Source organism: Nyctereutes procyonoides, unplaced genomic scaffold, assembly GCF_905146905.1.
Source record: "Nyctereutes procyonoides isolate TBG_1078 unplaced genomic scaffold, NYPRO_anot_genome, whole genome shotgun sequence".
In the NCBI taxonomy this organism is placed as follows: domain Eukaryota; kingdom Metazoa; phylum Chordata; class Mammalia; order Carnivora; family Canidae; genus Nyctereutes; species Nyctereutes procyonoides.
In genome coordinates this window covers 15,367,239-15,379,731 of record NW_026575147.1, presented here as the reverse complement: position 1 = coordinate 15,379,731, position 12,493 = coordinate 15,367,239, and the positions used below count along the sequence as shown (strand labels likewise).

The window sequence follows — 12,493 nt, the reverse complement described above, 5'->3', positions numbered from 1 at the left end:
TCCCTGTCTTGGTGGTTTGAATGAATGAAAAGATATTCAAACATGTTGATTTAAAATAATGTTCTTTTTCAACCTCCTGGATATTTGGAGAAATGTATACAGCTGCAACTCTATAAACTACCTACTTTTGCTCACTCCTTCACCAAGTTTGGCGATTTGAGGACTTAACTCCCTGGCTTAATTTATCTCTAACTACTAAGCCCCTTTTAAAAAAATTATTTATTTATTTGAGAGAGAGAGAGAGAGGGAGAGAGAGAACACAAGCTGGAGGGAAAGGCAGAGGGAGAGGGAGAAGCATATTTCCCACAGAGCTGGGAGCCTGACAACCCAAGGCTTGATCTCAGGACCCCGAGATCATGACCTGAGTTGAAGGCAGACACTTAACTGATTGAGCCACCCAAGCTCCCCACTAAGCCACTTTTTAGAAGTGTAAATGTAGTAGTTGAACTCCAAAAATTAAGATTTCTCTTCCATTGGTTTTAAAAGATCTTTCAGAGTCAGTGTTTATTGTGTTGTACCTTGTTGATTTAATGGAGAGAACCCTGGTCACTCAGCTTCTCAGAATTTGATTTTTCTCATTTACTTAAAAGAGATGATGCTAATGAGACTCTGCCCTGCCCATCTCCTAGGGGTGTTGTGAGAACTGATATTAGATAAAATCTCTTCATAGAATGTAAAGCTGTAACACTAGAATTGATAAAAAGCCTTTATTTCTTTAAATAAGTTCTTTAAAAAGGAAAGAAGAGAAGTTTCCCAAATTGGTTTATGTTCTCGTAAACTCTGGTAGGACCTCAGATGTCTTTGAATAAAATGTTCATGTGTCACAATTTAAACCTTCTAACAGACCCAGAATCCTATGAGCCCGTGAAAATTCCAACCCAGTCATTGCTGCAGGATGTCACAGGACAAGCCAGGAAAGAGAAAGTGAGGTTACCACACTACTTGTTGAGTTCCAAGCCCAAGTCTCAACCTCTCACGAAGGTAAAACAGACATGGAAACCAGTGTCCCAGAGCCAGGCAGCATTTTATGTAATCCTGACTCGTTGAAGTTGCTCATTTCCAGCTGCTGGGTACTGCTGTTCACTGTACATGCGAGATCACATCCCTGTGAAGATGTTCAGGTCACACAGAGATGAGAGCTAAGACTATGCTTTGCCGGAGTCAGCTCACCCAGGCTCAGGAGGGGAATTTTATGAGCCAGCTCTTAAACCATTGGTAGCTTGAAATCAGCCTGCTGGGGGTTTCGCACCATCAGTAGCAAATGCTACTGATCTGCGTTCTTTTCAGAGAGCCAGTTTACCAGCATACTACTGTCTAAGGGGATCATTGGCCCCCCTTCTCATGACTCTTAGGATAAAATGCAAATGACAGCATCATTACAAGCCCTGTTTGATTCTCTACCCTCATTTTACCCCATACCCACTTCAGCCTTGTGGGTTTCTCTTGGTTCTCCAGAAGTATCAAGCTCCTTTTTTCTTCAAAACCTCTAAGATTAAGATCCCCTCTCGTCTCTGCTGGGGACCCTGCCTTGAGCCTACCAATCTAGTTTAGATAGTCTTTGATACTAGCATGGCACAGTGCTCACTGCCACCACAGAATTTATTGCAATGTCCATGGCTGACTATGTGGTAGGAGCACTTCCAAACTGATGTGCATATGGATTACCTGGGGATCTGGTTAGCAGGCAGATTCTGAGTCACTGAGGCCCGAGAACCTGCAATTCCAACAAGCTCCCAGGCGAGCTCCATGTGGCTGCTCTGGGGAATATCACAGGCACAGGGCAATGTTTCTCAAAGTCTGATTTCCAGACCAGCAGCATTGGAAGTGCCTGGAAACTTGTAAATGCACATCCATGGACCACATCCCAGGTTTACTGACTGAAAAACTCTGGGGGTAGAATCAGTACATTGGGGCTTACCAAGCTTCCCCGGTGATTCTGACAGAAGCTGAAGTTTGCTAATCACTGGTGCCAAGAGCATAAAGTTTAGAACCAGGCAAACTTGACTTTGAACCTTTACTGCACCAGTTATCATTTGAGCAAATGGTGTCTTATAATTCTCTGAATTTGAGCTTCTTTATCCTTAAAACAAAGCCTACAATACTTCTTGCAGTGCTGCTCTAGGATTGCAGGAGACTTGTTGATGCTCATTTATTCCCACAGCCAAGTGGTTATTTTCCTTTGGCAGTTGAGCCTTTTTCTTATCTTGGGAATGTGACATAGAAATCGTTTCCTTTGATTTGACTACTGTTTTCTTCACACAAAGGTGCAGGATTCTGTTGGAGGAAGAGTGAAAACATCCTCTGTTGCATCTGCTGCCATTAATAATGTGAATTCATCCCCTTTTGGTTTCCACCTGATCCCACCATCGGTGAAGTTTGGCGTGCTTAAAGAGGGACACACCTACGCAACCACTGTAAAGCTCAAGAACGTGGGAGTGGACTTCTGCAGGTGAGGCTGAGGCACCAGATGCCTGTGCAGGTCACCTTCTCCTATGCGGGGACTTATCTTTGGCTTACCTCCATCCTTGAATGTTTATTGAACCAAACTTAACTCCTGAATCTTCACAGCATTCATACAATCATTTACTCATGCATTCATTCATTCTTTGCCAGTTCGGTATTTATCAGACTTCAACCATGTGGTGGGTGCTTCTTGGCCCTCCCATGAATTCTTATTCATACTTTGGGAGAAGCGACTCAAGCGCTGATCAACAGTAGCAAAAAGTAAAGGGGAGGTTGTACAAATGTTACAGTAATTAGTGCACAAAATTCAGAAAGTCTGTTTCTCAAATCTACCACCAACCATAATACCAGCTGACACGTTTGCACTTTCTGACCTAAAAGTGACTTTCATTACATTATTTCTGAATAATTGAGGCAAAAAGGAAAAAAAAAACCTGAGTTATTAGGGCCATTTTGCCTCTGAAGATCTAACTTGATCATAACTCACAACCTCTCCTCCTAGTTGAGAATACACTATATATGGCATTCAGTGACAAGAAAAATAGTCCTTTGTTTCTAGATCAATAAAATTATAGAACTTGTAGAGACAGACCTTAGAGATTTTTACAGAGGATCAAAATAACATGTTTTTAGGTCTTGTAGGCTAGAGCAAGGCTGGATCTCAGATCCCCTGTGGGCCTGTTTGTTTGTGGCCTGATGCTTTGTCAGCATGGCTGTGGGTCACTGCTTTGTGCGGGAGTTCAGTCCTTCCCACTGGGTCAGTATATTCTATGTCTATACTAGGCAGCTCCTCGTTACGAAAGTTCCCATATTCTATTTTGAATTAAACTTCAGTGTAATGTGGGTTTTTTCCCCACATAAAAAGTGCAATAAATATTTCAGTTGCAGAGTTATGATCAGTGTAAGTGGCAAGTCCTTCCAGTTTGTGATTCTGAACTCGAAAATGGACATCAGACAGAACAAAGCTACACATGCATCCAGTTTAAAAGATCAACATCCCGTTTTGGTTGAGGCAACTACCCAGCTTCAGGAATCACGTGTGTTTCCTCAGAAACAATCAGGCCACCAGATCAGACATTATTGAGGTTTTTTTTTTTTTTTTTTTTTTTTTTTTTGGTTGCTGCCCACAGAATGGGTGGGGAGAAATAGAGAATCAACTTCAAACTAGTGAAACTCATCCACGCAGATCCTATCTACTCAGTATAGAATTTTAGCTTGCAAGATTTCACTCCTCAGCTTGTTAAATTCAGCCACTATAGCATAGGTGGCGAAGTTTATAGTAGAAAGAGCAGGATTAAGGTCAAAAGTGGAGGTAGGCTTTCCCTGGCATTTTAATTTGCTCCAGGTCTTTAACCTTCAAGCAGAACCCACAAACCACAGGCAGGGAAAGAGATCAAGAGGCACCACGTGCGAGCTGGGGCTTTCAAGTTCTCCACCGTTTTCTGAGCCTTTTCTGTTTCTCTTCTCCCCAAACATGCAAGCCCCATACCACGACAGAGCAAGACTGGCTCCCATGCTCCACTGCTTTCCAAAAGAGCCTTTATTCTTCAGCTTAATGATCTGGCACTCAGCACTGGTGTTCACGCTGGCGGCCACGCTGCAGTGCACGCACCAGCCAAACATTCACGACCCTCCGCCCGGGCCCAAGCTGCTCGGCAGCATCCAATAACAGAGGGTTGAAACTGGGATTGGAGTCTGTTTGACGCTGATGAAAACTGTTGTTGGAAAAGCAGTTGTGAAATGGCCTCAGACCCCTTTCCCAAGTGACTATTGGGTTCTTCTCCTAATGGTATGGAATCCCCCCTTCCTCCTTTGTAGCAAACATTAACACCTTCCTGATTTTATAACATCCCAGTCTATTCATTGCTTTTTCATTATGGCATAAATTTATTCCCATCTTTTTGCCTGGTAGATTTAGGGTGAAGCAGCCCCCACCCAGCACAGGACTGAAAGTGACTCACAAACCCGGACCTGTAAGTCCTATGCGCTCTCTGTTGTGTGCGCCCTTGTATGTGCATGTCCGTGTGTGCATGTTTCCAGGGAAGTGGGCTAAGTCATTCTATACATTCAGGTTAAATCATGTATAAGTCTCATTTTTTTAGTATCATAAGCAAAAGATTCCTGGTATGAGTACACCATGTGGCTTGACATCGCTGACTGCAGGTAATAGCCATGAGACAAATCCTATGCATAAATAGTTAAACTTCCAGCTATGGAAACTTTTCTGAAGTTCACTCATTTGTCCCAATACTACAGCCATATACAGTTATATGGAAAAGACGCCTTTTTAAAAATTAAATATGATTTGACATGCACTAGGAGAGCTGATTACCTAAAGGTATCCTGTAATAAATTCTTCTGCTAAATGAAAAGTCCCTTGGAAAAATAAATAGTCTATCCTTTGTATCTTATATAAATTTGGCTTGTTCTTTTGCTATTTGCCAGAGAATTTTAATGACATTCTAAGAAATAGTAATATATTAAAGTCATCAGCTGCTTCATGTCTCCAAAGACCTCCGAAAACACCAATTTTAATGTCAACTTGTTCTAACTTTATTTGATACATTCCCCCCAAATGGGGTATTTAATAAAAAAAATCCCTATATTGCCACTTACTTTAAATTATAATTTCAGAAATGTAGTATCAAGTAAACAAAAGTTTATAAATATATAAATACACAAAATATATAAAATAGTATAAAAGACATAATAAAATCACACTTGTGAATCTTAACATTCATTCCTTGGTCAGTGCATCATCTTCACATTCCTTCCATTTCATTCAACAAACTCTGAATGCTACTTATAGGGACAGGATACAAGGGATGTTAAACATGAGTAGACTCTTAATGTTGCTCCCAGAGCTGGGCACATAATAGGACTCAAGGTATATAACTAAGTGATTGAATGAAGTGAAGACATCTGGTAGACACATGATTGTTCATCACAGACAGGGACACACATGAACTAATGAGAATACCAGGCAAAGGCATCCACTTCCATAACCAGCACACAGAATCCACGGAGTCCCAAGATCGTAAAACAGCCACAATTGTACATTGACACAGTAGGGGCAGTTTGATAGGGTGCAAAATCAGTTGGCTTCTTGTGACTGTGCCACCATCAGCTCTGTGAGGTTGTTGGTTAATTAACCCCCTTTACCTTGCTTTCCTCATCTGCAAAAGAAGTTGCTTGGACCTGATAATTTCTTAGTCCTTTTCCAGCCCTAAAATCTTGTGGTCTGTAATATGGTAGTTTGCAGGCTGCGATTTCAAACAGAAATATACTTTGGGGTAAGATCCACCAATTCATGAGTACCTCTCTGTCATATTTCATCATTGTACTGTGTCAAGATTCCAGAAACTTTGCAACATAATGCAAAAACAAAAATTAAAGCAAACTCTTCTTCCACTGTTCTGAGAAGTTAGCAGATTTTTTTTTTTCATTTAAAGTAGGGGTGATGCCAAAAGCCAAAATGACTGTTGGATCAACTTTTGTAGGTACTAAAAACCCAGCATGTATTCTTTGAAGCTCACTCTCTACTGTTAGTATTTTTCATTTTTTTGACAGTAAGTTTTGGCTCTGCAAAAATATAATCTATAGACTTCTCCATATGTAAATCTAACCACTGTTCAGCTTGGTTTTATGCCAACACTGAATGAATATGCCTAGAGCCTGGGTAGACCTGAGTGGTGGCGGGATGCCAGCTGCCTTGTGCAGAGTGGCGTCATCCCAGCCCTGCCCTCATTGTTGGGCTCCAGGGCGAAGGGCCCGATCCTCAGACATGGAGACTTGGATACCCTCCAGTAAGCAGACCTTCACAAGCACGTTGTTGAAAAAGTTGAAACATTTTTCAGTTCTATTATTTATAAACTATACTGAAAAAAAATATGTATTGATATCTATTTGCTTTCCATGTGGTGGTTTCTGATGTATTTTTTCCAGATAATTGTTCTCAAGTCTGCTTTTTAACCTACCTCCTGGAGAGGCAGCTTAGGAATACAAACAGCTCTTTCTTTCCTGGCCAGTGTTCTCTTTAAGGAACAAGGCAAGAGGCCCATTCCTTGCTGTGTTTCTTCTTCATTATATATCGGGTTTCTTCTTAGTTGGTCCAGACCTCTTCCACGTGGCTTTCAGATCTAAGCAGTCTGGCATTTAAGCTCATTCTGTCTCCCTCTACTGGCTTTGTCACATCACAGGTCCTCCATTAGAAACACTATAAACCATTGTATACATAAACCACATCTTCTTTATCCATTCATCTTTCGATGGACACCGTGGAGTATGAACATTTTTTAAAGTTTTTATTATTTACTAATGATTGAATAAAGGCTAATTTGATTTAAAAAAAGAAAGAAAGAAACACTATAAACCAAGAGGCAGGACAGGGGAAGTTGTGGGGTTCAGGGACTCTCTTAGTTTACATTTGTCTTTATCCACAAGGATATCCATAGAAACCCACCGCTGGGGCACCTGGGTGGCTCAGTGGTTGAGCGTCTGTCTTTAGTTCAGGTCATGATCCCAGGGTCCTGGGATGGGGTCCTGAGATCAAGTCCCATATCGGGCTCCCCGCAGGGAGCCTGCTTCTCCCTCTGCCTATGTCTCTGCCTCTCTCTTTGTGTCTCTCATGAATAAATAATAATAATAACAACAACAATAATAAAGAAATCCACTGCTAACATTCAAGAAACACCATAATTATGGGCATTGTAAAAGTGGTGGCAGTATCACCACCAGTGGTATACTGGCATTTAGTTTTCTTACACTTCTTCCTAAATAGCACCTGGTTTTCTTCTTCAACAATTTATCTTGGGTCCCATTTCCTCCATGAAATTCTACCTAACTAATCTACAAAGTAACTCCTCTAAATGTCATAACAGTGATCATTCATTAGTGCCATGTTTATATATGAGAAAATAAGATTAAAAAGTTTAGCCCAAATTCATGTTAAAACCAAGATTTGAACTCAGATATGTCTGATTCTAAAGCTACATTGTGTTCCGTAGGTGGCGGCTGGTTTGCAAACAGAACTGAAAGTTGAGTTATTTGCCATGGCTGTTGGAGAGGATGGTACCAAGGGATCAACACACATCTCACACAATATTGAGATTATGACGGAGCATGACGTCCTGTTCTTACCTGTGGAAGCAAATATCCTTTAAAGCTCAACCTAAGTAGTCACAAATAGAGCAAAAATTACATTTGAGCAAGGGGAAATGAGAAGTCAAAATGCTATTCCCTAACTTCCTTGCTCCCGTATTCCATAGCTTCATTAATTCTATTTTTAAGACCATAGAGCTAAATTTCTTAAGATGAAGACTGTGTCTTCATTCATCTTTGTATGCATCTAGCAAAATGCCTGTTACACAGTACATGTATGGTAACTGAGTTGCATAAATGCCAAGGTTAATGGCTATCTATGGGGTATCAGACCATCAGAACGGTTTTGAAAAGCAAATCTTTGTCATCAAAACAAACTTGTAATCTTGTTAGGGAACAGAAGATACCTTCTTATTATAAAGGATAAATGGATATTCCTACACATACACACCTTCATATCAGTGTGTCTTACATATGGATACCTACAGAGGTCAAGTAAACTATTATATACAAGGTAATGTGTGGAATATTTTATCATATATAAAAATGGCCGTTGGATTCTTTCTCAAAAGACTTATAATCTAGAAGCAGAAATAAAGTCTTCACACTTGATTCCTATATTATTCTGTACTCCAGTGACATGAAGCATATAGTACTTTGTGTTATGTATCAATTTGGTATCTGAGCTGGGTCTTATAAAATGCAAAAACTTTTGATGAAAGGAAACTTAAGATAGAAGGAATGAACAAATCCACAGCAAGAAGAGAGCTGTTGGGAAGGGTAGGAAGTTCAATTTGTGGAGAACTTAGGGAGTATTAGGAAACATCATGGGGGAGTTGGTTGGAATCAAGTTGTGGAAGATTTTGAATCCCTGATCAAATGTTATTATATAAGCAAGAGTGAATCATTGAAGATTTCTGATCCAGTAAATGAAATAATATATTTTTGTAAAAATGAATCCAGTGTTACTCTGCTGGATATGTTGAAGAAGAGCATCTGGATGCAAATAGAAGCAAAGAACCATTGGAAGGCCACTTCAATAAGCCAAGTGTAAGGACAGGAACTATCATGTCTCAATAGTGAAAGAGACATGGATGGAAAGGCACTTGGCAGGTGGTGGGGGTGCTGTAAAATCTGAGGTGGAACGCTTTGATAGAAGGAAGTAAGAAGACAAGAGTTCATCTCCAAGGTTTTGGGCTCAAGTAATGAATCATGCATATGTAGGACTGGGTCTCAACTGGGGAGTTAGAGTTGGAGATGTAGTAATTTTAAGCATCATCTACACAAAGGTGACAATTGGAAGTATGGGAAAGGAGCAGAGATTTTGGGTCGGCTTAGGGAGTAGGAGGAAGAAGAGGAAGCAGTGGAGACAGAGTAAGCAATTAGAAAACCAAGAAATAGCTCAGAAGCCACAGAAAGAATTTCAAGAAAAACCTGGGCATAGTTGACAAATGCATAGAGATGTCAAGAATTCAGATTTAAGTGGGATTGCTAGATTTGGCTGAAGGGAATGGATCAGAAGAGAAAGATTTAAAAATATGAATGAGAGGAAGTAATTGAAGCAGCAGTGTCCAAAGGAGAGTAAGAGGTTAGTCCAGAACAGACCTGAAGGGCAAGCAAGCGGGTGAAGATGGCTAAGGATCTAGACATTCTGGGGGTGAAGGGGAGATTTAGGAGAACTTGTGTCATATTACCTTAATTTCAGTAGAAATGGAGCTGAATTCACTTGTTCACTTATTTCAAAGGTGTCACTAATGTGCATAGAACTGTTCTAGGCACAGTGAACGAGAGACAAAAATGCCTGCCCCCAATGTAGCTTCTTCCAGTGGGAGAAGAGACAGTACAAAAAATAGGTAAAATGTGGACTACAATGGTGCTGATAAGTACAATAGTGAAAAATGAAAAGTAGGAAACACGGTACAGGGAATGTTAAGGAAGATTCTAATTTAAAATGGGGTGATCAGAAAGACCTTACTGTGGATGTGATTTTTTTTTTATTTTATATTGATGGCAGGGTTCTTCTGTTAGTAATAGAAGGAACCTAACCAAAGAACCAGTTTTTCCCTCTAGGAATTAAATCAATCTTCATATCCTCTTTACACAGGTGTTTGGATGCTGATCCAGAGCACCTGATCCCTGCTGCTGGTTACAGCAATCAAGTCATTTAGCATTTATGCCAGTACTATCTATTTCCTTACTCATAGATTAAAGGCCATCTATTAGTTAGGCACATATAGATGAGGAAGAGAGTTTTATTGAATCTTTTATCTACTGCTAATGTCAATAGTGAGAATTCATTGCCCATTTCCCAAGATCTATCCCTTCCCCACAGAAAAAAGCATGACATCTGGATGTTGATGTGATTTGGGACCTGGTTATGGTGACTGATGGCTCCTCTAGGAAGACTAACCACACAGCAGAGAAGTATACACTGGGTGGACAGGAGAAATTCCAAGAAATCAATATCCATCCTTCAGCCCCTAAGCCTGAATCTGTAGAATTCACATTTCATAGAAAAGTATGGAGCTAAAGATGCTAGAGAAGAGGTTCTGATTCTAAAATGTTATTTGAGTTTGTATACACAAATCATTTGGTCATAGTCCTTAATGAGTATTTTACCAGTTTTGACAAGCAGCAATTATGATAAGAGACCAAAAGATTTTCCTCAGGGAAAAGAAAATCCCATGGTCCAGAGGACTTCTACGATTTCTTCCTCTACACTTGGAGTCTTCATGTCCCGTAAAATTTCTCCACATTAGGTCCAGTAAGTAACAAATGGGAACTTTAATGTCAGCCATTCAGATGTGAGGCCTTAGACCTCATGTTTGTTCCCCTCTTCTTACAGCCAGAAACCAATAAGGCACTTAACCTGGTGGGATGGAAATACTTGTTTTAAATAACTATAATAGCTACTTCTTTATATACATTATCAGTATCAAATCCTCATACTACTGATTAGATATTATCTTTCCTACTTTATAAATAAAGAAACTGGGCAGCGCAGGTGGCTCAGCGGTTTAGCGCCGCCTTCAGCCCGGGGTGTGATCCTGGAGACCAGGGATCGAGTCCCATGTCGGGCTCCCGGTGCATGGAGCCTGCTTCTCCCTCTGCCTGTGTCTCTGCCTCTCTCTCTCTCTCTCTCTGTCTCTCATGAATGAATAAATAAAATCTGAAAGAAAGAAAGAAAGAAAGAAAGAAAGAGAAACAAAGAAAGAAAGAAAGAAAGAAAGAAAGAAAGAAAGAGAAAGGAAGGAAGGAAGGAAGGAAAGAAACTGAAGCTCAGAGAATCTTAAGTAGATGATGTAAAAATCTAACCTACTTCAATGTGATCCTAAAGTTTGTTCTTAGAAGCACTGTTTTCAATGTTAAGCTGACCTTTCAAAAAGCAGGAGCACCTACACCAGTATGTCCTTCTGGACTTGAAAATTTACAAATAAGCCTGTGGTTGTCAAACATTTTGGACATAATATTCTTAAAAGTTATTAAGGATCCCAAAGAGCTTTCATTCATGTGGGTCATATCTATCACATTTACCAAATTGGAATTAAAACTGGGAAAATTTTTCAATGTAAAAACCATAATAAAGCCAGTATATTAACATAGATGTTTTAAATGAAAAATATTTTTCAAAACAAAAATGTATTATTCATGGGACATTGTTTTACATTTTTTACAAATTTCTTCAATGTCTGGCTTAATAGAGCACAGTTGGATTCTCACACCTGCTGTCATGATATCAGACATCACATAGCCTCTGGAAAACTCCACTGGACACTCATAGCATCTTGTATTAGTTTCCTAGAGCTGATCTAACAAATCTCTATTGGTTTCTTAGGGCTGCCATGACAAAGTAGCACAAACCAGGTAGCTTAAAATGACAGATATGCTCTTGCAGTTCAGGAGGCCAGAGTTCTAACATCAAGGAGTTGGAGTGGGGGTATTTCTTCTGGAGACTGAGGCAGAAGTCATTCTATGCCTCTCTCCTAATGTCTGGTGGTTGCCAGAAGTTCTTGGGTGTTCCTTGGCTTATTGCTACATCACTTTAATCCCTGCCTCTGTCTCAAATAGCATCCTTCCCTGTGTATATATTTCTGTCTCTGTCCTTATAAGAAAGACACTCATTTCATTTAGGGGCTACCATAATTCTGAATGTCATCTTAAGGTCATCTTCACAGTTTCTGATAGACATGAATTTTGTGGAGACAAACCCAGTGTAATATGCTGCTGGTATAAAAATATATTCATTCCATCCCAACATTCCCAAAATTCTTCACCCATTCCAGCATTAATTCCAAATCTAAATTCTCATCAACATAGGTTTCAACTCAAAGAGTTTCACATCTCACCCATATAAATCAAGTATGGGTAAGACTCTGGTATGACCTGCCTTGGTCTCCCTTCCACTGGAAGATGCATCAAACTAGAAAATAAGCCATCAGCTTGCAACACACCATAGTGAAAAAGCATAGGGTAGATAGATACTCCCAAAGGAAGAAAGTGGAAGGAATAAAGAATCACTAGTCTAAAGCAAGGGTACAACACAGCAAGGCAAATTTCATGAAATTTCAAGACCTTAGAATAATCATTTATGGCTTGATCAACATGCCGTCTGGGCCCTACAGAGGTTTCACCAGCCCCAACCTTTAGACCTTCAGAAGCCTTGTTGGCCCCATCCTCTCGTCCTCAGCCCAGACATCATTTTACCCTCTGGGCAGCCCATCTCCTATTTATAGAATCCCAGAAGTCTGGCAGCCTTCCTTTATCTTGTCCCCTCCCTGTCCCTGTCAGGCCAAACCAGGAGTATTTCTGCTGATGTTGCATCCTCAAAAACCTGTCAGTATTCATGCATGTCATGGAGATCCAGATCATTAGACATGAGGCTTCTCCATAGATCCTTCCTGGATAACCGTACCTCTATTCCTGGCTTCTG

The 12,493-nt window shown here is 40.3% G+C and overlaps 1 protein-coding gene across 1 annotated transcript in view; it reads left to right on the top strand.

The window, feature by feature from the left end:
- Window positions 1-10,322, top strand: part of SPAG17 (sperm associated antigen 17) — a 199,027-nt gene extending 188,705 nt beyond the window's left edge. Inside the window, exons 44-48 of the mRNA XM_055312171.1 lie at window positions 845-981; window positions 2,265-2,449; window positions 4,376-4,436; window positions 7,470-7,614; window positions 10,183-10,322. Coding sequence (XP_055168146.1) covers window positions 845-981; window positions 2,265-2,449; window positions 4,376-4,436; window positions 7,470-7,614; window positions 10,183-10,322 — 668 coding nt within the window. The remainder of the gene's footprint in view (window positions 1-844; window positions 982-2,264; window positions 2,450-4,375; window positions 4,437-7,469; window positions 7,615-10,182) is intronic.
- The last annotated feature ends 2,171 nt before the right edge of the window (window positions 10,323-12,493 follow it).